This window comes from Gobio gobio, assembly GCF_949357685.1.
Source record: "Gobio gobio genome assembly, chromosome: 3".
Lineage (NCBI taxonomy): Eukaryota > Metazoa > Chordata > Actinopteri > Cypriniformes > Gobionidae > Gobio > Gobio gobio.
Genome location: NC_137099.1, coordinates 26,111,819 through 26,139,502, shown reverse-complemented (window position 1 = coordinate 26,139,502; position 27,684 = coordinate 26,111,819). Strand labels below are relative to the sequence as shown.

General features: G+C 41.9%; 1 protein-coding gene across 4 annotated transcripts in view; it reads right to left on the bottom strand.

Annotated features, from left to right (window-relative positions):
• slit2 (slit homolog 2) overlaps positions 1-16,005 on the bottom strand; it is a 96,554-nt gene extending 80,549 nt beyond the window's left edge. For all 4 annotated transcript variants that reach the window (XM_079811779.1, XM_079811781.1, XM_079811780.1 and 1 more), the window contains exons 1-4: positions 14,665-16,005; positions 13,623-13,694; positions 11,877-11,948; positions 3,882-3,953 (exon numbers count right to left, since the gene is read on the bottom strand). In XM_079811779.1, the coding sequence (XP_079667905.1) occupies positions 3,882-3,953; positions 11,877-11,948; positions 13,623-13,694; positions 14,665-14,822 (374 nt within the window). In that variant the 5' untranslated portion in view covers positions 14,823-16,005. The remainder of the gene's footprint in view (positions 1-3,881; positions 3,954-11,876; positions 11,949-13,622; positions 13,695-14,664) is intronic.
• Positions 16,006-27,684: the final 11,679 nt, after the last annotated feature.

The window sequence follows — 27,684 nt, the reverse complement described above, 5'->3', positions numbered from 1 at the left end:
GCGTCTTCCTCTGATTGTAAACAAATCACTTCTGGGTCATCTGTCCGAACGCCGGATCTGCGTCATATTCTCGCGCATGCGTCGTGGAGGCACACACGGAAGGCAGTAACAAGTTGGAAAAAGGTGTTATTTTGATTTTTTTTGCGCACAAAAACTATTGTCGTCGCATTGTAAGATTATTGTAGAGTCACTGTGGTGAGATGGACTTTGTAACGATGTTCTGAGTGCCTTTTATCCGTCTTGGGAGTATAAGTGTACTGAATGCCAATGGAGGCCTGTCTGAAGCCTTTCAGAGCCATCAGCTTTCAACAAAAATATCTTCATTTGTGTTCCGAATATGAACGGAGGTCTTACGGGTCTCGAACGACGTGAGGGTGAGTAATTAATGACAGAATTTTCATTTTTGGGTGAACTAACCCTTTAAGAATATTGATCAATATCTGTATTTTTAATTATGCACAAACAACTAACACAGATAATTACCATTGTAATGCATTTGATTTGACTTAATAACCAGTGACAGCCTAAATAAAAGCCACGCACAGACGTCACAACTGAAGAAATTCCTTCGGTGGTCAGAAACACCCACAAACACACTTAGAAAGTTGCTTCGCACAGTGTGAAACGGCACTAATGGTTACTGGATGAGGGATGATGGCTACATGACATGACAACAGTAACCGTAGCAACTATGAGCGGGCATTCGCACCAACAGATATGTTCGCAGCAGCTTGATTCAGAACAGAAAACAAACAAGTAATGACCCAAACCCCCACCCACCCCAGCATCTACAAAATTACAGTAAGACAAGACACCACAGGCACTTTATTTAAGTATATAAAGTATATTACACTTTATATATTTGTGTCTGTAGATTTCAATTGTTTTCAGTTTTAGATTTCAAACAATAAAGAAACAATAAAGTAAACTGTGAAATATTACACCCAAAAATTCTTCATACAGTGGACTATAAGTAAAACCGATAAAAATGTGGCACTTTTTCCTGACCATGTTTTGCTTAAGTGTTTTTTCTTTAATTGCTAATGGGACCTTTTACACCACAGACTGAACAAAATTAAGCATTGCTTGGTAATTGGTTGACCTAAATTGGTATTATCTCATTGTGTACTTAAATTTAACAACTGACAGCTGATTGATTTATTGTAATCCATTACATATCTTTCTATCAAAGTTATCTGATATTATCAAGATACATTTTTTTCTGACACAATTTAACTGTGAGTTTTTGTCATATTTTATATGAGAAAATGTTGAAGGTGTCTGAATACATCTTGATTTGACTGTATATCTTGCCTGATTTACATAACATTTTATTCCTAAAACAGTGAACATTTATTTTTTGCAAATGTATTTCAGAAAACTTGCAATACAAAACACAATTGTCTTAATGTACTCTGATTAGTCACCTGGGAAAGTATAGTGATACCTGTTAGTTATACATTTTTTACCCTATTCACTTGTGTCTTTCCTTAAATATTGGGCTATCATCTACTGTAATCAAAATTCTCTCTCTTTCTATGTTTTTTTCTCACTTCATTTGTTTTTTTATTGGCATGCTACTCTCATTTTCAAACTACTGTTGAGTTTTTACAGACTTTTTAATGGACTCAAAAATCGGACCAATCTCTCTCTCTCTCACTCTCTCTCTGCCTTCATGCCTTCTCATTTCACTTTCTTTCCCTCCCCTTCAAGTCCCTTTCTTCTTTCTTTCCCACTTTCTCTCTATCCAAACAGACACAGCTGTGACCGACCTGCTGTCCGTGAGAAATGTTATCTGAACGTTCTCTCCAACATAACCAATGTTATTCAAAGGTTTTCAAACAGGCCCGGCCTCTGAGGAGACAAAAGGCAGAAATACTTCAGCCGCTACTGTGGCAGCGGCCGTATGTGTGTAACCATAACTCATATTCACACAGACACACACACAAACATATACGCGCACACACACGTACAGCAGAAGCCGGGGTCACTAGGGCACCCGGCAAGATGAACAAAACAACCTCTAGAAGGTTCTGTCACCCGCTACCAGACCATCCCCCTCCAAAAAAAAAAAAAATCACACACACTCCATCCAGACACATTAACGTCAAACCTGATCAGAGGGGCAGAGGGAGAGGACGCACAGCGACCAGACCCGAAGAAAGAAAGAAAGAAAGAAAGAAAGAAAGAAAGAAAGAAAGAAAGAAAGAAAGAAAGAAAGAAAGAAAGAAAGAAAGAAAGAAAGAAAGAAAGAAAGAAAGAAAGAAAGAAAGAAAGAAAGAAAGAAAGATTAAAGCAGCATAAAAGAAATAAGGTATGAGAGAACAGGAAAAGAAGCAAAATAAAGCAAAACGAGATAGACAGAGTGATGAAAGAAGCAGGCAGATAAAAGCTGCACATGTTAGCCACAGATGTAGACGAGCAGAGATAATCTAATGAGGAGTGAACACTGTGTGTGTGTGTGTGTGTGTGTGTGTGTGTGTGTGTATGCGTGTGTGTGTGTGTGTGTGTGTGTGTGTGTGTGTGTGTGTGTGTGTGTGTGTGTGTGTGTGTGTGTGTGTGTGTGACATCAAATCAAATAATACTATCAGAAAGTATTATACACTAGCAGTGCTTCCTCTCTTTTCTTCATTGTCTTTTTTTCTGTCCCCACACCTGCTACCATCTTGTTGAAATTGAATTGACAGACAGAACAGAAAAATCCTCCCTAAGAATCATAAAACCCCATATGTGCCTGCACACACACTTTTCTCACTTTTCACACACAAACCATTCTGCATTTTAACATTTTATTTAGGTTTATTATTTAGGTGTTTATTATGCCATTTTCCATTGCCTGGTCCCCCAATGTAGCTGATTTCAGGTTTTATTATCCCTGAGGGGACATTTGGTCCCCACAATGTAGGCAAAACTTTACCCCTACACACACACACACACACACACACACACAACACTGATGAAGAAAAATAAGTAAAGGATGCCTTTCTTTAAGACTTGATTTTGAGCCCAACATTATACTTTAAGTCTCACAAACACACACACACACACCTGATAGTTGAGCCTAAAGTTCACTGTGTATTTTTAGGAGACCACACACACAACCATACCATGTCTAGAACATGAACAGTGGCTGTATGCTGGCAGAAACATGAGCAATATGTGCAGCAGCACACACACACAAGCACACACACACACACACACACACACACACACACACACAGACATTTCCTCCATCAACCTCCTGCAAAGTCCGTTAGAATGTTGTTTTTCCTGGTAAAGCTGTTAGCGCTCACTATCCTTCCTCTCGCTCTCTCTGAGCAGCAGATGTTTAAGCGTGTATCTCCTTTTAACTCAATTTAGTCTGTTCATGGTCTGAACCTCCCTTACTGCTGATCCCTAGATGTCCTGCATAACTCAATTATAAGCACACACACGTACACACACATACACTCCGGTCTGGGAGTAATGAGCAAGATTAGGAACACAGATCCCAAGATGTTTATGCTGTAATTTAATGTCACTATCTTTTGGTATTAATAAAATGTATTAAACCCAAATTTACAAATCAAGTAGAACATTAAGGAAACCAAATAGGGACATTTAAATGTATTAAAAAGTCATCTTGGATCCAAAAAAGATCTTGAATCCAACTATAGCACAGCAAAAAGGAAAAGCAATATAATGTACCTAAAACAAGTAAATACATTTGTAAAAATCTACATTAATTAATAAACTTTTGAAAAGAGTCAAAAGTCCCATTAAAAAAAGGCAACAAAAGAGGAATAAAGAGAGAAATTGCGAAGAGGAGACAAAGAGAAAGAAGGGGGGTGAGAAAAAAAACAGGGAGAGGAAAGAGAGGGGCTAAAAGATAAAGGACTCACAGTCTGAAGAGTTTAGTCGTGCCCAGAAACAGCAACTCCGGAAGAACCTGAAGATTATTCCTGTTGAGACGCCTGCAAACACAGACACACGCAGCAACATGAAATCACACAAAACACACAGGGGTGCAGTTTATGTACATTCACAAGAGCAAAATTCAATGACTGTGAGGCACCAGAAACAATATATGATGTGTATCAGACCTTAAACTGTTTGCAGAAAGTCTGAAATAACATGGGTGGATTTCAGCTTTGCAAAACCTACTGGATTTATCAAGTTCTGAAACAACTAGAATAATGCACCCCAGTGACGTATTATAGAAAACATCAGAAAAATATGAACACAATAAATATTATGAATATATTCTACAGAAGACTATGTTGTGCTCAAATAACATTTAATGTTATAAAATATTTTAATTCTGGCCTGCCAGTCGTCAACTTGAGCCTTGACTGTGTGTGTGTGTGTGTGTGTGTGTGTGTGTGTGTGTGTGTGTGTGTGTGTGTGTGTGTGTGTGTGTGTGTGTGTGTGTGTGTGTGTGTGTGTGTGTGTGTGTGGCTGGCAGACACTGTCAGTGTGTGGGGGCATCTAGCAAACACACGCAGACAAAGAACAGCCCGGAAAAACAGATGTGGGAAAAACAAACAGAGCGTCTCACACAAAGTGGAGCGAAGGAACTTACAGTGCAAATACACACACACACACACACACACAAACACATATGCACACACATCATGAAAGGCCATGATGCTTTTTTCAGCGACAATTCAGTGATAAAAATTAATTTCTCACCCGCTTTTGCTCAAAATGTTCTGACATATTATTAAAACTGAGTAATATTGCAGACTAGTGCATGTATAACAGACATTATGCATGACAATCAGCACATATATAATACCCAGTGCGCATATTAATGAAGACTGGCGCCACTGCTGTCTGTGCATTAGATTAATGAGGCTTGAGATTAATCAATAATGTTTGTAAAACCAGAATACAGATCGCTCAGAGAGGCCTATTAAGCATCCGAGTTTTGAGAACTACTACAATGACATTATGAAGCCTGCTGATAAAAGGAGAACGTTAAAATAATACAAAAACCCGATCAATTCTTTCACTCTGACGTCAGCATGCAAGATTTACCACACATCAATCACACAAGCTGAAGTTCTAAAGTGAACTCTGCCTGCACAAAGTACGAAACCATCAAGCTCTCACTCTCCCTCTGTTTTACGCCCTCACTTTCTCTGACACACTCTCGCAAACACTCGCACACTCAAACATCGCAGCCGATGACATCATCGTTGAGCTTCTGGGGTTACATCATTCCATTTGAATATTTAATGAATGATGAAATAATAACGAGGCACACAGTGCTGCACACTCCAGAAATGCCCACGTGTTTCACTCAGGCACAGAGGACAGCCTTCCCTGAGGACCCCGCTGCAGAAACACACAAAGACACACGGTGCTTAAAGCGAATAAGATCGACCCTTAAAATAGATGAGTACACACAGACATACACACTCACAGATAGAAATGCACATAGCCAGACTCTGTCACACACAGACATGCACTCAGTCATTTCCAAGGAGGGCTATAAAGTGAGATGACTTGCCAAAAAACAGGCAACAAGACTGAACAGAGGAAAGAATGAATTGAAAGTTAGTGTGAAGATACACACAGCTACTGTAGCGTCAACAGACATGATCCGCGATCAATTACCTATAGCACAACATAAGTTGATGGCTTAGTTTAGAAATCAGTTGGCTCAGACAGGCCGCCTAAAGTCTGTACGCTGACAGCCTGATGCATATTGCACACAAAATTGGAAAGCACTGTCTTCATTTGGCAAGCGCTAATCTGATTGGCTGAATCTGTGCAACTTCCTTATAGGTACGCAGCCTTTTATCAGTCTAGATGGAAACAAAGTCTGGTACCGGGCTGATACAATGAGCGCTTTTGATGACGAAATAATTGTTTACAACGTTTTCCACATTAGTTGTATTCAATCTACGAAAGATAGTTGAATCACAAGTTATTTTGATACCCACAAGCAGAACTGTATATTCATCTTTGATTTTTGAGTTATTTCTGTGAAATTATCAGTTGTGGATCGGCAGATATTCTGAGTCAGTGTTTTCCCAACTCAACTCAAGTTCTCTGAACAGCTGTTCATGGAGACAACAACATCATTATCAAAGTTTTTCACCCAGGTTTGTGGTATAAACTACAGTATTTTAGATTTAAAAACGTAATGCCACGTAAAAACAAAAAAAAACGCTTCAATTACACTGCTATTCCTGTCTAAATGGACAGTTCAACCAAAAACTGTGTGACTGAAAATAAAAAAAGAAGAAAACAAAACAAAGATTGGAGGAAAAAGAACTGCAAAAACAAGCAGGAAAAAAGGATCTTGCTCGTTTGCTCAAGTCCTTCTCCATAGGCTTACTTTACCTGACTGCATTGCTCATGACTAGCAAGCCGTGACGAAGGGTGTTTGTGCGTATGTGTGTGTGTCAAGAAAGGGGGGGTCATACGTGGAACAGAGTCTCCACTTTTCCTCCCTACAGGAGGTCGTCACACCCAATACCTATATGCATCCCCAATACGCATACACACACACTCTCTCTCACACATATTTATGAAGGGCCTTTGGTAAGGGCATTATAATGCCTGTGCGTTCTAATCCTCTCAGCTATGCAGTCACCCTCCAGCATTAGACTCCTGCTTTTGTACCGGCACAGTGGGACTGATCTTACACACTGACTTTAGCTGTGCTATTCAGCACTACCGCTAGCTCCTCTATCCCTACACTTATCACTATAAAGAGCTATTCATCGCCACCATTCGCCCGCCTAACCCTTCAGTTATGCCAACACTGCAAAATTTATGCCGAAAGCAAGTTTGCTATTATTACAAGCTATTACCAGTTAGCTGTACTCTGCTTTATGAGCTATATGTTACCGCACAAAGCCACATCCACGGTTAATGTCATTGACCCTTTCGCTAGTTAGCATTCAGAGCCACACGCAGCTAATACAAATCCTTTATAACACTAAAGTTATCATACTTGTGAGTGAATTATATGTCTCTCACAGAGCCGAGTTGGCATCAGCCATTTGTGGTTCAGCTGGGTTGGTTGCAGTCATTAAACATTTCCCCACCAAATTAAAAGGTAATGACTAGTAGAAAAATAGGATAGCATTGGGCAGGTGATTGACTGAGCCTCACGTGGCGCAGCTCTAAATGTCAGCTCTAATGTGATTGTGCATGTAAACAGAACATCTGCCAGTCACTATTAAGAGAGGGTAATTGACAGTCAATCATCTTGAATTAAATACTGATTCTACAATCAGAATCTAGACAGTAATCGTGCAATAGCATAGATTAGAGTTTAAGCTCCTCTCAGGAGAGAAATGTGGTTTTGTGGGGAATTTAAGATCAGCATAGCCTTCGTGCATTGTATAATGCATTACTTTTACTGCACAATAATCTTTATTAATTGCAATCCATTATTAATTGCTAATTCGCACTGGGTTCCGTTGGGAACTTCAAATGGGTTTTTAGAATTTATGATTAAAATTAATTGCAGTGCAGTGTGCAGTTCAAGATTCAAGATTCAAGATTCAAGAGTTTTATTTGTCACATACACAGTTATATACACAATATACAACTGGCAGTGAAATGTAAACAGGTCCGCTCCATGGACAGTGCAAATAACAGTTACAAGAAATTAAATAGAAATAGAATAAAATTAGAATAAAAAGTATTAACATAAGTAGAATTATAAATAAATCAAGTAAAAGATAAAAATAGGAAATAAGATAAAAATAAAAATATAAAAAATATGTGGATATGATAAGTGAGATAAACTGTAGACTTAAAAATAAGTGGTTAACATAAAATATATAATATGTATATATAAAGAAGTATAATGTGCAAGGTTTATTACAGGTTGTTACGCAGTAACAATAGGGACGTAAAGTGCAGTGCAATTGCAGTATGTGGATGTTAATGTTAAAAGACTGTATGTTTATGTGTGTGCGGGGGTGAAGTGAGTCACGTGACTGAGTTCAGGAGTCTGATGGCCTGGGGGAAGAAACTCCTCCTGAGTCTTTCAGTCTTTGCCATCAGGCTACGGAAGCGCTTACCAGATGGCAGCAGGGTGAAGTGAGAGTTTGCAGGGTGATTAATGTCTCTGATGATTTTAGTAGCTCTACCTCTGCAGCGTTTGGTGTAGATGTCCTGCAGAGACGGGAGAGCTGAGCCTGAGATGCGCTCGGATAAGCGCACCACTCTTTGCAGGGCTTTGCAGTCGTGACTGGTGCTGTTCCCGTACCACGCTGTGATGCACTGAGTCAGGACACTTTCTATCGCCCCTCGATAGAAAGTTTTCAGGATGGCTGGTGAAACCCTGAATTTCCTCAGCTGGCGCAGGTGGTACAGTCTTTGCCTGGCTTTTTTCACCTGTGTCTGGATGTGTGTAGTCCAGGTCAGATCCTCGGAGATGTTCACACCCAGGTATTTGAAGCTGCTCACTCTCTCTACCGGTGTCCCGCTGATCATGAGAGGGGAGTATGACCGATGCTGTCTCTTCCTGAAGTCCACAATCAGTTCTTTGGTCTTGTTAACATTCAGAGAGAGACAGTTGTCCTGGCACCATGATGTCAGTTGCTCCACTTCGTCCAAGTATGCCGTCTCATTGTTGTTGGAGATGAGACCCAGGACAACAGTATCATCAGCAAACTTGATGATCGAGGTGGAGCTGTGTGTGGACAAACAGTCATGGGTGTAGAGAGAGTAGAGCAGGGGACTCAGCACACAGCCCTGTGGAGCTCCAACACTCAGGGTGATGGAGGTGGAGGTGAACTGGCCTACTCTCACCGCCTGGGGTCTGCCAGTGAGGAAATCTTCAATCCAGAGGCAGAGAGAAGAATTCAGGCCTAGATCCAGGAGTTTGTGTGTTAGCTTAATGGGAACTATGGTGTTAAAGGCTGAGCTATAGTCAATAAATAGCAGCCTGACATAGTTCCCACTTTTGCTGTCGATGTGAGTGAGGCAGGAGTGAAGGACGTGAGAAATGGAAATAGTTACTAAGTAAAAATTCACAATATATGAATAAAATAAGATCAGTAAAGAACATTATTTGAAGAGAATATGATCCCACTTTATATTAAATGTCTTACATTACAAAACTGTATAGTACTGTGTATTATTGTGTTACTATACTGTATTGCAAAACACTTTTGCTGCTACCTAGGTTGTATATGGTTATGGTTAGAGACAGGTTTGTGGAATGGTTAGGTTTAAAGGGGTCATGAATTGAGAAATTCACTTTTCATTCAGCCTTTGATATATAAACGTTCATTGTGATATAAGAATATCCTGTAAGTTTCGGAGCTGAAAACTTCCTTGTTAGTCAAAGAAAAGCTTTTATTGACACCAGCCCCAACAAACGCTCGATCTCAGAATATGCCAACCCATGATGTCATTGTGTGGTGAAACGCCGCCTCAACAGAGGAATGGAGTACGTCTAATTCTGTAGCCCCGCCCACCGACTCGTGGAGCTAAACGGATCGCGCTGCCAAATATGCCGAAGATAGCAAGATATTGCACTGTACCTGGTTGTGGAAGAACACAGTTGCTGCATAAGCTTCCTTCGGATTCTAATATTAGGAATGTGTGGTTGAACTTTATTTTTAATGAAGATCCAGCTCACGTGGGTAAGACGTTGCATGCTTGTTCGCTTCATTTCACCAAGAAAATAAGTAAACAAGACACAGGTCAAGACTGGATTTGCAGACAGATTGAGATTAAAACCCAATGATGTGCCTTCTATATTGGATCCGACAGGAATGGTGCAACACTTATGTGAGTAAAAAATGTTCCCTTTCGAAAGGGAACTCGCGCTGCGTCAGAAAGACGCTACGGGGAACGCCTCCAGCGTGACAGGTGTCTGAGCTACTATCGAATCACGGCAATCCTATTGACCGGCAACAGCCTATGATGTCATCAAGGTGCGACCAGGAAGTATATGTCGCTCAGACACCTGTCACGCTGGAGGCGTTACCCGTAGCGTCTTTCTGACGCAGCGCGAGTTCCCTTTTGAAAGGGAATTTTTTTTACTCACATAAGTGACACCGCCTTTTCATCTGAAGGGACTTTTTGGCAGGCAGGCCCTGAGGCATGGCAATGAGACGCAGCGTCTTGTTCCCTGTTCTCAGGGAACCATGGTTACATACGTAACCGAGACGTCTTTTATATGTGATAGTATTGCATTGTAACAGATCGCTTATATCTAATGATTATTTTGCGGATTTTTTGAACATGCTGATTTGTCTGCAGTGAAGTTTTGCTGATGCACGTACTTGGCGTGTGTGTGTGTGTGTGTGTGTGTGTGTGTGTGTGTGTGTGTGTGTGTGTGTGTGTGTGTTAGTGATGCGCGGTTCGTGGATATATCCACGATCGGGCGGGCCAAGTAATAATATATAACATTCATATTAATTGCGGGTGGATAAGAGATAAATCCTTGTTTGATAAAGACCTATTGCGCGAGGGAGCCGAAACTCATTATTATGCAAAACGGTTATCCAATCATATCAGTAGGGGTTTCCTTCTAAGTCTTCAGTGCAGCATGCCCATAAAAACAGAGCGTTCCAGGAGAGAGATTCAAAACCAGGGTAGAAATAGCCTATTACCTATTCATTATGATGTTTTTGAATGTAAAAACCACCCGAACGTAATAAGTTGACCTCAGACAACAGTATAAAAAAATAAAAAAAGTTCATGACCCCTTTAAGGATGGTTTAAAGAGTAGGGTCAACAATGTAATTATAGATGTAATTACATGCAGGTATTTCTTTAAATATAAGTAATGTAAAACATGTATGTACACACTAAGTACATTGTATCAAATGATTAATTTAAATGTTAGTACATAGTAGTTAACGACACTTCATATAAAGTGGGTCAAAGAATGTTTTATACCTCAAAAATGAATTCCAAACCGATTGTGTGCTTTAAAAGCACAAGTTGCTAACAAGTTTCTACACTGAAAGAAATGTTAACCAAAAAATATGCATGTTGTAACATTTAATTAATATATTGAATTTTTAACATCACTGAACCAACCTAAATACTTTAAGCTATACCAACAAACCAAAATGTGAGGTTTATTTCAGGTATGAAACGCCAGGTCAGTTTCGTACAGTAACAGTACAGCAACTACAATGATTTAAGGGACAAACCAGACAGCCATAGCAACTTGTTAACCACAGACCTTATTGTTCTCATAAATAGAAAGCTGCTTGGTTAAAAAAAAAAAAAAAAACATTCGGATTTCATGAGGGAACCCATGGCTCGAAAATGCTAATTCTATTCAGCGTCTGCTCATTATTAATTCATATTCATATCATATAATATACAGTATGTACACATAGCATTAAGGAAGATCTGCAGTACACCAAGTGCACCACTTTAAGAAACTGACAAAACCTAAACTTTTGTCTGAGTCAGTGACAAAGAGATAAAGGCCATCAGAATGAATATGGTTTGAAAATGGAGAATAGCTGGGGGGTAAAAGCTTGAAAGAAAAGATGGGAGGGGGGGGGGGTTCCTTAAGAGCGTAATTCCCATTTCCATTCCAGCTTCCAGTGTCATTCTCTTAAAGGGCTGTGTGTGCCAGAGTTAGTTGCGCATGTGTGTGTTCCCCTGAGGCTGGGTTGGCTGTCAGACAAAAATGTTGCTCCATCAAATCCTGACCACAATGCGCGCACACACACATGCCCACAACATACAATATCCACTATTAATATATGAAAACACACACTTGATTGTGTAATGCCATATTACAATTAAATTGTACTCAGTAGGTCACACTGTTAATGTTAACTCACAAATGCACTGCTGACATTTAGCCCTACCGGCCAGTGCAGCATATCGTGTGTTTGTGTGTGTGTGTGTGTGTGTGTGTGTGTGTATGTATGTTAGTCACTCACAGTCTTTCCAGCTCTTTCAGCTCCTGAAATGCCCCTCTCTCAATAGAACTGATCTTGTTCTCCATTAGCTGCCTAAGAAAAGAAAGAGAAGGAGAGAGACTGAAATAAAGATAAGTCACTCATTGCATGAATTTCAATGATTAAAACAGTTATGTCTGTGCATACTTGGCTCTTTTATAGAGAGCACTTTACATTTCAATGTCCACAAATAGTTTTCACAAACACCATTTCACAGTATATCTCACAATCTGAGACCCTCCTCTCATTATAAAACCACCGTAAATAAAAGCTTTCAACCCCAGTCTAAATACAACATCTATACTTAGACTATGAACAACATAACTGCACCATTTCCTTCAGCTATGCTGGCCTACAAAAGCAAAATGTCTGTCAAAAATGAGTGAACTGGCTTAAATCAGGTCTCTTAGACTATGATCTGTCCTGTGACAGACAGGTTTGGCTCAAATACGCTCAGATTTAAAGAAAAAAGAGTGTGGAGATTCATATCAAATCATTCAATCATACAACACTCATTTTTTTTCTTAGTTCGAGCTTTGGCGCAGTTACTGCATTTCGTCTTTTTATGGTACATTACAGCATCACAGATACCCAGGTGAACTTTCAAATGTACACTTTTGCAGTATAGGAATTTATAACATTATTCAAAGGTTCACTGATGCATTATTTAACCCTTCTGTGCTGCAAGATCCAACATAGCTGGAAATTGACCTTACATGAAAAATCACAGCTCAAGTCACAATGTTCTGTTTGACTGAATGTGTGAGACATGGTGAAAGTAAAAGTGTTTTACGTCTATGGTGTCTTGAAGTGTCGGTTAACATAAGTTGATGTTAAGTTGAAGTATATTAAAACACTCAATCAATAAATCAGAATATGTTTTGGCAGTGTTTGAGGTTTGATAAAAAAGGTAATTTCAGTCTTATGTACCAGCAAGAGAGAAAATTAAGAGTAAAAGCGAGAGAGGCAGACAGAGTTTGAAAAAAAAAAGAATGCATCTATGAGGGACAGGAAAGACAGACACAGAGAGAAAGTCTTCAACTGAAATACTACCCTCCAAGTGGGAGGGCAAACCTGTTCTTACATGAGCTCTCTATATGTCTCTCTCTAACACATACATTCACACCCACACATTCCATCTCACTTACATTTACATTCACAAAATCTCCCGCTCTGTCACAACCTCTCACAGAGACAGAGAGGAAGATAGAAAGAAAGATATCGACAGACACTTCACATTCCGAAAACGCAATCATTTTCCGAATAAATGCTGTCTTTGTGTTTTTGACAATCATGGGCTCACTGCCTCGTTAAGCTTTACCGTTCAAACTTGTTCTCTCAATGGGTGCGTATACTACAAGTGTTTAACTACCAATGGAATTCAGAACAATGTGTTTTGTGACAAGTCATGGCATTTGGCATAACGATGCGTTCACTGGCATTAATCTAATAATGGGACATTGTAGACCAATGTGCTTACTGGATAATGGGAGTAAATCTAAAATATATATTTCATTTTAAATTTAATTTAATTAGATAATATTCACATTAATATTAAAATTTAAATGGGCCTGATGAAGGGAACATTTTTACTTGCACTTTTATTTTTTGTAAGTTGTTTTTGTTTTTTGGAGATAAAATCTATATTATGCATGCAAAATACACTTAAAACATTTTTTTTTTTAAAACAAAACCAAGAAAACTAAAAACTAGTTCTTCAATACTTACAGAACTCTGAGGTGCCTCAGTCCCGCGAAATCTGCTTTAGTGATTTTAGTCAGATTGTTTGCATTCAGGTCACTGTGGAAAGAAGAGAGGGTGTAAAACTGTGAATAATGACTTAAGTATAGATCCCTAATTAAGAAGTCTAATTTAGGCCATTAAGTGGTAAATGAGGCTATGAAAAAAAAAATTCTGATTACTTCATTACACTGGCCTTGGCTACAATGAATTTCACATGTTCAGCAGCATGCTGGATAGCTTAAATCGTCTGCATCATCATTATGCACTATCCTTTGATGTGTTTTATCATTGGTGAAATATGTGCTATACTGTGGATGAATTATTAGCAGGTTTCTAATTGAATTCTGCTCAGGGTTCAGCAATCCTGACCAATTCATGTTGGCGTCATGTAGCCTTTCAAATCTGCTTTTCTTTATGACAGGTAGTTACCCAGCCAATTAAATGCATATGTAGTTTCAAACAGGGGGAAAATGCATAGACCAAGAATTATTAAAATTCTAATAATTAAGTAAAAGTCAGGATTTTAACAGCATCTTTTGGTGGCTCAACAGCTCTTGCAGTCTCAAGGCAGAGCAGGTTGTGTTTAAACTTCATGCCAGTTTAATTAATGAATCCCACTTCAGAAAGACAGTCAATGACAGATAGAGACATGCGTGAGTGGAATGGAAAAGGACACTCTGGTTTTTTTCTGATGACAGTACTTCAAAAAGCATGTAAGTAACAGAATAATATTAATATATAATTTGTGTTGCTTATTATAATCCATAAAGAATTAACAACAGTACAATTTCACGTGTGACAGGCACGAATAAATAATATTATATATTACGTATTACTAATAAACATTAGCCTATATATTAATGATATTTGGTCGTGCTTTAGTGATAGCCTTGTTGAATTAATAGGCTACAAATTGTTTGAATTATTTTGTGGACCAAATGTATAATACATGCACACTGTTATTACTATAGTAAAGCACTACTGGTCATTGTAATTGTGTTAATGTAGCGTGTTTCGGCGCACTCACAGTCGCTCAGCGTTGCGCGGAATGTTCCGCGGCACGCTCCGCAGACTCTGCCCGTGGCAGTCCACCGCTGTCCCGCTGCAGGAGCACTGAGACGGGCACGACTGAGCCCCAGCCCCGCCGAGCAATGCACAGAGCACCACTGCTTTCAACGCAAACATCACTGCTGTTTCCCCAAGTTCCGATAAAACACACGAAATTCCTGGTGCCAAACAGTTGCACCAAAGCAGGCGCAGGAGTTTTAAATCCAAAAAGGAGAGGAGTTACAACAAATGATCTTTGAGAAAAAAAAAGCACTTGTAATCTCCTCCGACTGGAATGTTTTTTCCCTTCTTCTTTAAGGGAACTAAATAGCACTTCAATCCTGATCAGCTCCCATCTGGGATCTACGTAGTCTCTTCTGTACAGGGACGCGAGTTTAGAGTCTAGATCCTGACGATTCCGCCGCAAACCAAAGTTTAAACTAATCCCGCACGCACATTGTCGCTCTGCGCTTGTTTTGTGTCTCCAAAAACACCTTATGCGCACAATTACGCCAGACACGCGCTTGGAAACACGCACTTGAAAAACCACCTGGTGCTAGAGATGCGGTCATACACATCCAGCGGAGCTGATCTTCACGTGCGCTTAGAGGGTATTGATTAATTAGGTGTATTGATCTCGCGCGCCCTCATGCATCCATCATCTTGCCACAGGGGGGAAAAAATCTGCTTTATAAATCCAACTCGGTGCCGGGTAAAGTCCTGGGTGATCTTCGTTGATCTGCCTTTACTCGAATGCTCAATCGGAAGTGTGTGTGTCTCTCTGGCACCTGATGGCGCGAGCGTGTGTGTGTGTTCAGAGCAAAGGCGGCGCCTCTAGTGTGGAAATAAGCCCCGCACACCGATAATACTCGGTAACGGAGTCACACACAATTTCGCGATCCAACACGGGTACCTAGCAAGGAGACAGTCAAACCCGCCCTTCAAGTTTACTGCACTGAGACACCTCGGACATTAGGACTTTAAGAATCATTCAACATTCTGACAGGTAGGAATAGGCTATAGTGGTTTTTAGAAGAATCCCGACTTTGACTTTTTTCCCGCAGTCTAAATGGGCATTTCCTGTAGTTAGTGAATCAAATAATCCCCATGCATGCACCAATGCAGTGAATGAATTCCTGTGTTTTGATTTCCTCCGTTCTCACGCTCGGATTAAAGTTGTTTTAGGTGACGTGCGGCTCTCGCTCTCTCTCTCTCTCTCTCTCTCTCTCTCTCTCTCTCTCTCTCTCTCTCTCTCTCTCTCTCTCTCTCTCTCTCTCTCTCTCTCTCTCTCTCTCTCTCTCTCTCTCTCTCTCTCTCTCTCACACACAGACTAACATGGAATTGCTCTATATACACCGGGAGCGACTCCACCCCTCGATCCACCCCGCTGGCCTCATGAGCCCGAGCCGTCTGCCTTCTACGGCACTACCGCTCTAGGGACACGAACAGCTATCACGAGCAGTCTAAAGACGGTAGCCGATGCGCAAGTGGCTCACAGAGAGCTAACAAGTGAGACAGCATCTGTTTCTCTGTAGCACACACTCTCTCTTTTGCTTGTGAATGGGGTAAATGAATGGTTAGCTGTTTAGTAATTGCAGGGAAAGTTTTGAAACCATCTGAAACAATCAAAGCTGCTTAAGGAGATTACAGATGAATATCTACAGATCCGAATCCAGATTCCAGTTAACAACAACAGGAACCAAAACCAGAAAGGTGAAGAGTTTTGCCTGGGAGACAGAATCAAATGAAGGTAGCAGGAATGACCTCAATCACATTCTCAGTATGCACCTGCAGGGTAGGGAGAGGTCAAGGGTCAATTGCAGCTCATGTGAAGCTTAAACACACACACACACACACACACACACACACACACACACACACACACACACACACACACACACACACACACACACACAAATCACACATCTAAAAATATGTGTGTGGCCATTTATTTATTAATTCTCTGTACACAACATGTTTTAAATGTAAAAATGTTCTGTGATGTAGGCTATTCCTTACTATATACTTCCTTTACACTACCTATTTGTCAAGATATGCTGTTAAGTAGCAATGTGAGGTACTGATGTTGAGTAAGACTACTGATATTAAGTTATCTAGTAGTAAGGTTAATGAGAGAGATTGAGGTAGATTGGTAGGCTGAGTCAGGGACATGGGTCATTGCTTAAATTCACAGGACAAAATGATTATAGTCCCCTCCCCCAGAGCCAATAATGAGTAGGCTATAGTTTTCCACCAGCATGAACCGGGTGCTAGTTCAGAGCCAGTGCTAGTGCCAGTTCGGAGTTGGTTAAACAGTTCGCTGGTAGAGCCACCACAGAGCCAGGTCTTACATCACTTTATACGTCTCATCTTTCTCAGCAACGCTAGTGAAGCAGCGCAAAACACAAACACACCAGGCTTGTTCGAGATGCAGACCGATCAGCGTATGATATCAAAGTACCACAAGAGCGATTCAAAGACATAAGGAGTCGTATGCTCTCGCTGTACTTAGATGACATCGATCTGCGATCGGTCTGCACAGCGCCGATGCATCTCGAACATGCCTTCCATCAACAATGGTGAACGTTGCATTACTAGTGATGCACATGGCTTACTACATCAGCATCGCCGTAATTTGTATAGACGGAGATTACAATCAAGCAGCTATTAGCTCGATTAGCTGCTATTTCAAAAATGGCGGTCACAAGTTTGTGTTCGTCTTGTTGGTCATGGTAACCCTGCCCCCAGCCCCTGACGCAAGCGGTTCTTACTTCTAGACCAGCAATGTTTTGGTGCTACTTAAGAACCAATTTTCCTGGTTCAGAGCTGGTGCTTTGGGTGTCGAAAGACAAAGAACCGATTTGAAAATAGGCTCTGGCTCCGAACCAGCACTCAAACTGCCTTGGTGGAAAAGGGCAGAGCCCAGGTTCTCTGTCCATACTGACAAGCATCAGTTCACTAAAAGTCAATGTAGGCTATGGCAAGTTCAGTTGACATCATTCATTATAACAATATCACATGACAATTTCAATTAAATTAGGCATAGAATCACAGACGAGAGAAAGACAAAACTGCAGGCAAACTTAAACCAACAGCATCAGCCAATTTAAAAATACAATTTTGTCTGCCAGTCTTTCTGTCTTCTGGTTTGTTTCTTCAGCTGTTCAGTTTCGGTTTTTGAATTTGATTGGCAGAGTGGCACTATTCACTGTTTGTTTCATTCTGTATGTTTCAGCAATGACAATGACTCATCCAATTTGTAAGAAAACACCTCTGTATTCAGGAATTAAATGCTGCTATGCTGCTACTGAGACAGCTGATTCTGCTTTTTGGTTTGTTTTGTGGAGCCAAACCCGATAGATTTACTGGATACATTTGTATGAAATGTAATAATCAATATTTTAGTTTGTGTTGTATTCTTGGCTGGTTTTGCTGGGACCCGTATCACGAAGGTAGCTGAAAAAAACTCAGGGTTACAGTTTTGAAGTGACAAAACCAAAACAATCCAATCAGGCTTTGATTGGTACCATGATGCTGGTTTTTCTCTGTCAACTCAGACTTTCATCCTGAAAGACTTTTCTCTTCTGCAGTATATTATACGATTGAAAAATATTAAGAATTTTAACAAATTTACACAGCAAGAAGAAAAGAGCTGTCTATGAACGAGGACAACTAAAAAAGAAAATATTGCTATATCAGTACAAGTAAAAGTTGTGACGTTAGTTTATATAGTTGATATAGGTATTGAGAGAACTGAACATTTAAGCTCACATGTATAGTAATTTTTATAGCTTTATCTATTGATTGAGACACTTTGCTCAGAGCTGATTGGTTCAATTTTGGTTTGAGATGTCTTACATAACCTGCCCCAGGACAGGTTAGCCGTGGTGCGTAAATGACTATGGCGATGAACACTGCTAACAGCCAAACCACTTTCCTGGTGCCTAAAACCCGGAGTTGGCGCAAACTAAACTTAAACATACCTGGCCACCTAAACCGGTTTCATGGTATAGACCCCAGACAAAACAACAGAAACAAATGTAAAAACAACAAAATGATTAACCATAGAAGTCAGAAAATATCTGAAAGAGTAAAAAAATTACACGAATCTGTGCAATCTTCTGCATCACAAAGCAGTGGATATTAAGTAATATGAGATACCAAAGTAAATAGATGGGTAGAGCAAGCTTACTGAAATGTAGTAATGTGAGGTACTGTGATATTTTAGCTCGGTTAAACACAATGACAGGCATGATGACAGTTGACCACTGATCGCTTTGATCTGATCTGCTCTAATTACCACTGAACACCAGAAATGTGGTAGTGAATGCTTATGTGTGTGCTAAAGGGATGGAAGAGGAAGTGTAAGCCACTAAGAAACCGTGAGTAAGTTTACAACCTGTGTTTGTTGTAATTTACAGTTGTTTAGACTGCAGTAAACACAATTCCAGATGGATGTTAGTCTGCACACCGTCCTTCTCCGTGAGTGTGTGTGTGAGTGAGTCTATAAACCAGACCACATGGTAATGTACTGAACGTTCCGAATACGAGCATCTGCCATGTACCCCGAGTCTTAGCTGTATGACCAAGCCTATTGTATAAGATAAATTTAATTTGGTCTTAAATAGCACTTGTCATGGGTTTATGCTGATCAATATAAAAACATCTGTAGCTTTTATTGTGTCCTAAAGGACATCTGTTAATTCAACATTCAGTAAAAAGGATTCAGATGATAACTCAAGCAAATCCGATTTAAATTGTATCCCTGCTAATGTGCTATACCAGTATCAGTTGTTGATGTTTTATGGCCCATGATGAATAAAATAAAGAAAAAATGAAATGTCTATTAAAATCCAGTTGAAAATGCATGCCACGTTCTCAGAAATGTATTCATGCTGGTTATGTGATTCTGAAAAATTTCAATTTAGATTTTCAAGCTAGCAAGTATATTTTTCATGAATTATTAATTCATAAACATCATAATTATTTGTGAGTTGACATTTTACAACTAACTTTATCATAAACTGATATCTTTATTTGAAGCCATATGCAGTGTTGGGTAAGTGTTGTTACGTCTGTCGACTGGAAAAGAGACAGAGAATCCAATAGCGAGATAAACAGTATGTTTATTATACTCAAGTTCAAGGGAGACAAAAACAGTTCGCGGGTAAAGCACGGGCAGGTACTCAGGAACAAAGCAGTACAGGCAGGCTGACAGGAAACACCACACAGGACCATGACGCAGGCACCAGGAACACACGGGAAGACCGGAACACCACACAGACAGGAACCCCAGCCGAACTGCAATAATCTGATGATCTATTCATCAACCGTGACAGTACCCCTCCCCCTAGGAGTGCCTCCTGGCGCTCCCAGGAGGACCTATCTGTCGATTGTAATCATCAAGGGAGTGGTCCAGTATGTCCCAAGCAGGGACCCAACTTCTCTCCTCCGGAACGTAACCATCCCAGTCCACCAAGTACTGGAATCCGCATCCCCTCCATCTCAAGTCCAGAATACGATTGACCGAATATGTAGGCTCCCCATCTACGAGAAGCGGCGGGGAAGGAACCGGGGCAGGTGGGTTAATCCAAGAATAAAAAACGGGCTTTAATTTGGAAACATGAAATGCGGGGTGAATCCTCCTGTACGCAGGAGGCAGTTTGAGGCGGACAGTCACCGGACTAATGATCTTGGTGACTGTGAACGGGCCAATACATTTAGGGGCATTTAGTATATTACTCACGGAACGCAGAGGAATGTTCTTGGATGAAAGCCACACTTTTTGACCCACGACATAGACGGGAGGCTTAGACCAGTGGTGATCGGCTTGGGCCTTAGTGTGCTCTCCCACCCAGAGCAGAGTCTCGTGGGCTCTGCTCCAGGTATGGCGACACCTCTGGACGAAGGCATGAGCGGAGGGAACCGCGACCTCAGATTCCAGACTGGGAAAAATTGGTGGCTGGTACCCTAAACTACACTTAAACGGAGATAGGCCCGTGGCCGACACTGGTAACGAGTTATGTGCGTACTCAACCCAAGAAATCTGCTGACTCCAGGAGGAAGGGTTCTTGGAGACTAAACATCGCAACACTCTCTCAAGATCCTGGTTGGCGCGCTCGGTTCTTCACCGTGATGATGTTCAGCCCCCGGTAAACAATGCAAGGTCGCAGAGATCCGTCCTTCTTACCCACAAAAAAGAACCCTGCCCCTGCCGGAGAAGAGGAAGGGCGGATGAGTCCGGAAACCAACGATTCAGAAATATATTTCTCCATGGCCTCCCTTTCAGGATTAGAAAGTGAATATAACTTGCCCTTAGGCGGAGACGTACCTGGCATAAGATCTATAGCACAGTCATAAGGACGATGAGGAGGAAGAGAAGCAGCGGGACTTACTGAACACTTCCTTCAGGTCGAGCTCCTCCTGAAACACAGAACTAGACATTGACGAACGAGCAGACACAAGACAAGAGGCATAGCAATGATTACTCCATGTGGAAATGGAGCCTTGACCCCAATCCACCCTAGGGTTGTGCTTCATCAGCCAGGGGTGCCCAAGGACGATAGGGCTGAGGGGGGTGTCAGTGATGAAAAACTCCAGTGTCTCCGTGTGGTTACCCGCTACCGTCAATGTGATGGTGTCCGTGGTGTGTGTGATGGTGGGAAGAGTCTGACCATTGAGTGCGTGAACTGCAATGGGTTTGTGAAGAGGAGTGATGGGAATGCGAAGGTGACTGGCAAACGCAAAGTCCATAAAGTTACCCTCCGCTCCGGAATCCACCAGAGCCTGGAAGTCATGGGATCCGGTGGCCCATTGCAATCTACCCGGAAGGAGATTTCCCCAATGCTGCTCCACCCGACAGTAGCCCCCTCCCTACTGTCGGGCTTGATCTTTTAACGGGCAGCGATTGAGGAAATGCCCCGCCGCGCCACAGTATAGACATAGTCCTCCAGCTCTCCGACGCTCTCTCTCCTCCCGGGAGAGCCGAGCTCTACCCACCTGCATGGGCTCGGGATCGTTGATTGGACTGACTGTATCCTCCGTGAAGAACTCCAAGGTTTCAGGTTGCCTTCTGGCGCGGTCACGCCGTTCCAATCTCGAATCGACCGGTAGGGCTAACTCCATCAATCCATTCAGGCTCTTAGGAAGATCCAATGTATACATCACACCTCGTTCCAGCGACACTCGGCGGCCAGTGTGCGGAATTGAATCATGTAGTCCGAGACGGAATGTTTGCCTTGGTGGAGATCGGAGAGTTTCCGAGCCGCCTCGCGACCCGCCACTGCGCGGTCAAACACCCGTCTCATCTCTTCCTGGAGTGCCTGGAACGAGGAACAGCATGGATCCTTATTCTCCCACACCACCGCTCCCCAACGAGCCGCACGTCCTGACAGGAGGTTTAAAACCAACGCCACTCTGGAACTCTCAGTGGAAAATGTTACTGGTTGGAGTGAGAAAAATAATGAGCATCTAGTCAGAAAAGACCGACACAGTGCTGACTCACCCGAGTATCTTTCAGGCGTGGGTATCCTAGGCTCGTGCTGACTGGTGACATTGATCGGGCTGAGGGGAACAGGTGGTGTGGCGGGCGCAGTGGGCGATCTCAGCTGTTGAATCTGGGTAGAAAGCTCGGCCACCTGCGTCACTAGTGCCTGTTCCGCCTGAGCAGTGGCGGAGACCTGTCCCACTTGCTGGTCCATACGTTGATTACTAGCAGTCAGATATTCCTGTAGCTCTGCCATTCTTGCTGGATCCATCTTGATGTCAGATTATTCTGTTACGTCTGTCGACTGGAAAAGAGACAGAGAATCCAATAGCGAGATAAACAGTATGTTTATTATACTCAAGTTCAAGGGAGACAAAAACAGTTCGCTGGTAAAGCACCGGCAGGTACTCAGGAACAAAGCAGGACAGGCAGGCTGACGGGAAACACCACACAGGACCGTGACACAGGGATGCAATGGGCTACCCAATCGGCGGAGTCCAGGAATCCGGAACGAAGAGCAGACCAGGTACACACGGGAAGACCGGAACACCACACAGACAGGAACCCCAGACGAACTGCAATAATCTGACAACAGAGCTGGGTGAGAACCTCATATAAATAGCCCCAGTGATGAGTGCAGCAGGTGTCCGTGATCAATGTGAACAGCAATCAGAAACCACGCCTCCAACACAACCACACACACAGATAAGGTGAGACGATGTATTCATGAACCGTGACAAGTGTTGGGTAAGTTACTCTAAAAAAGTAATTAATTACTAGTTACTAATTACATCTTCAATAGTGTAATTAGATTACTGTACAAATTACTCTCTCCAAAAAGCATTTAATTACTTATTACTAATTACTTTCTAAATCCTATATCAACCTCGACTAGTTAAAGTGATTCAATGACATGAAACAGCTCTTTTAATTCATTCAAATACATAATATAAAACAACATTCTTTTTCAAGGGAAAAGTAATTAAATTACAGTAACTAATTACTTAGTAACTAGTTACACCAAACACTGGCCATATGCATACAACTTGTTAGACATTCTTAAGCTTCAACTCAAGTGTAAAACATTTATTTATAAAAAATATCACTTAGAAGCTAAAAGCAACCTTTAGCAGAGCCCTGTGAAGTAGGAACTACAATGATGTCGACCAAAAATGGTTGCCCTAAACCACTCAGCATTAGTGGCATGCAAGGGTATAACCACTAAGGCGGCATTACAAATTTAATAAAACATAAAAAATGTATAAAAGAATTATCTTTACAATAAAATACATTATTTCTTTAAATTAACTGGAAGAGAGAACAAAATGTTATTAAATTGAAACCTTCAAAAACAAATGTAAGTGTTTACTTTGGATTTTAGATTTAAAACATAAATATTGAAATAGTTTTTCACATTATTAAAACCATAAAACAGCCATTTGTCTAAAGTTTAAATGCAGCAGGACAGTTTAAATCACAAATTTGTGTAAATGATTATAAAAATAAACAAAGTCTTATTATAATCCCATTACAATTACTGTTCTTGTTAAAATATCACTAATTGCCTTACATGTAAATTTCAGTGTCATAATTTCAACACATCCTTCCTTTGCGAAAAGTGTGTGGTCATATGTGCGCATAATGCAGCTGTCCTGCAGCTCCTAAAGTTAGGAGTTAGTAAGCAATGAAGAACATGAGACAAGAGTAACGGACTCCATCTATCTTGTTTACTCATTCACTTCCATTCTCGCACACACTTCATCTCTTCAGGTATAACCGACCTAAACAATTCTAGTCTCAGCTTCAGACGTCACACCCACAGACCTTTGGCTGAACGTCTGATGCATATGGCACACTTATCTGGAAACACTTCAGGAATTTCAGTCACTTTCTGATTGGTTGAATTCTACAGGATGTCTGCGAGATGTGTGTGTTGCGTTCTTTAACGGTCCGCCTGGAAACAAATGCTGCGACTCCAAACTACTGACTTCCTCTTTCAAAATAGTAGTCCACAAGACAATTCTACTTATGAACACAACATTTCCCTCTTTTTTTATAAAGAGGGAAATGTTAGGGTTGAGATGGCGATAGGGTTGAGATGGCGATAGGGTTGCGATGGCGCCGCCGTGTTCGGTCGCCGTTCAGGTCGCTCCGCTAAGACTTTGCTTTTATTTATTATTCTACTCTCTTTTACTCTCTATTTTTTCCAACGGATCATCTGCTTTGATCTGTTACGACAGCAAAACACTTCTGGAATTTGGTTACCGCTACACTGACCTGTTTCAGGACACTTTCTCCAATCTTCCATCTGAGATTCGCCGGGACGCCGAGTTGAACAATGGCCACTCGAGTCGACGGCGAAGATTCAAAAAACACCGCGGGAAACGCGCTGGGATCCGCAACAGACTGAGAAAAAGAGCATTCAGTCCTCCTCTCCCGAGCATTTTGCTCGCAAATGTCCAATCCTTGGAGAATAAGATGGACGATCTTAGAGCCAGGGTAAGTTTTCAACGGGACATGAGAGACTGCAACATCTATTGTCTGTCCGAAACATGGCTCACGCCAGCGGTCCCGGATACAGCCGTGACGCCGTCTGAGAACTTCTCTGTTTTTCGGATGGACAGAACAGCCGAGACCGGGAAATCTAAAGGCGGTGGAGTGTGTTTCATGATAAACAAGAAATGGTGCGATCCTAGGAACATCTCCATTCTTTCGCGATCCTGCTCGCCTCACTTGGAACATTTAACTATCATTTGCCGGCCTTTCTACCTGCCGAGGGAGTTTTCCTCGGTCATCGCCACTGCCGTTTATATTCCACCACAGGCAGACACGGGGCTGGCTCTATCTGCCCTCCATGATGTGACCAGCGGCTTCATAAACAAACACCCCGACGCTGCTTTCATCGTCGCGGGTGATTTTAACAAAGCAAACCTAAAGAAAGTATTGCCAAACTTTCACCAGCATGTCTCCTGTCCCACACGAGGAGCAAACACACTGGATCATTGCTACTCTCCGTTTAAGAACGCCTACAAAGCTCGGTCACAGCCAGCTTTTGGCAAATCGGACCATGCCGCCATTTTCCTCACACCGGAATATAAACAAAGGCTCGTTCAAGAGCCCCCGGTGAGGAGGGAAGTCAAACGCTGGTCATCCCATTCAGAGATCACGCTACAGGCAGCTCTTGATGACGTCGACTGGGACATGTTCCGCGCGAGTTCTGAAGACGTCAGCGAGTTCACAGAAGTGGCGCTCTGCTTTATCAACACACTGACAGAGCAAGCCACACAAACAATAACTATAACGTCCTTCCCTAATCAGAAACCGTGGGTGGACAGTTCAATTCGCACTGCAGTAAACTCGCGCACTACCGCTTACAATGCCGGTCTCCTAACGGGGGATATGAGGGAGTACAAAGCTTCATGTTACGCCCTCCGGCGCGCCGTTAAAGCCGCAAAACTCCGCTATAAAGACCGAGTGGAATCTCATTTCCAACTCAACGACTCCCGGCGGATGTGGCAGGGACTGAGGACCATCTGTGCTTTTGGAACTAAATCCTCTGCAGAGGTGAGAGCTGATCCGTTGCTGGTGAACGAGTTAAACTCTTTCTACGCTCGCTTTGATGGTAATCGCGGCAGCGCGACTCCGGCGAGTGACGCGTCAGAGAGAGTCCCTCAGAGCAGCAACGGTCACGTGATCTCTGTCTCGGAGGACGAGGTTCGGAGGGCACTCAAACGTGTGGATGTCAGGAAAGCTGCTGGGCCGGATGGTATTTCAGGTCGTGTTCTGCGGTCCTGTGCTGATCAGCTCGCAGGGCTCTTTACATCCATATTTAACGAGTCCCTTGCTACATCTGTTGTCCCCACCTCCTTCAAACGATCCTCCATCATCCCTGTACCTAAGATCAGTAAACCCTCTTGCCTAAATGACTATCGTCCAGTGGCTCTCACATCTTTAGTCATGAAGGTCTTTGAGAGACTCATTAAAAACAACATTTGCTCCTCCATTCCTGACACTTTGGACCCTCTTCAGTTTGCCTATCGTCCCAATAGATCGACTGAAGATGCCATTTCTCACGTCCTTCACTCCTGCCTCACTCACATCGACAGCAAAAGTGGGAACTATGTCAGGCTGCTATTTATTGACTATAGCTCAGCCTTTAACACCATAGTTCCCATTAAGCTAACACACAAACTCCTGGATCTAGGCCTGAATTCTTCTCTCTGCCTCTGGATTGAAGATTTCCTCACTGGCAGACCCCAGGCGGTGAGAGTAGGCCAGTTCACCTCCACCTCCATCACCCTGAGTGTTGGAGCTCCACAGGGCTGTGTGCTGAGTCCCCTGCTCTACTCTCTCTACACCCATGACTGTTTGTCCACACACAGCTCCACCTCTATCATCAAGTTTGCTGATGATACTGTTGTCCTGGGTCTCATCTCCAACAACAATGAGACGGCATACTTGGACGAAGTGGAGCAACTGACATCATGGTGCCAGGACAACTGTCTCTCTCTGAATGTTAACAAGACCAAAGAACTGATTGTGGACTTCAGGAAGAGACAGCATCGGTCATACTCCCCTCTCATGATCAGCGGGACACCGGTAGAGAGAGTGAGCAGCTTCAAATACCTGGGTGTGAACATCTCCGAGGATCTGACCTGGACTACACACATCCAGACACAGGTGAAAAAAGCCAGGCAAAGACTGTACCACCTGCGCCAGCTGAGGAAATTCAGGGTTTCACCAGCCATCCTGAAAACTTTCTATCGAGGGGCGATAGAAAGTGTCCTGACTCAGTGCATCACAGCGTGGTACGGGAACAGCACCAGTCACGACTGCAAAGCCCTGCAAAGAGTGGTGCGCTTATCCGAGCGCATCTCAGGCTCAGCTCTCCCGTCTCTGCAGGACATCTACACCAAACGCTGCAGAGGTAGAGCTACCAAAATCATCAGAGACATTAATCACCCTGCAAACTCTCACTTCACCCTGCTGCCATCTGGTAAGCGCTTCCGTAGCCTGATGGCAAAGACTGAAAGACTCAGGAGGAGTTTCTTCCCCCAGGCCATCAGACTCCTGAACTCAGTCACGTGACTTCACTTCACCCCGCACACGCATAAACATCCAGTTTAAACATTAACATTCACATACTGCCATTGCACTGCACTTTACGTTCCTATTGTTACTGTGTAACAACCTGTAATAAACCTGTTTGCACATCATACTCCTGTTTGCACATTATACTCCGATTTGCAATTATACCTATTGCATGCACATCATACTTCTCTATATATAAATATATATATATATATTTTATGTTAACCACTTATTTTTAAGTCTACAGTTTATCTCACTTATCATATCCACTTACTTTATATTTTATATTTTTATTTTATTTTTTTATTTTTATCTTATTTCCTATTTTTATCTTACTTGATTTATTTATAACTCTACTTATGTTAATACTTTTTATTCTAATTTTATTCTATTTCTATTTTATTTTCCCTTGTGTTCTTGTAA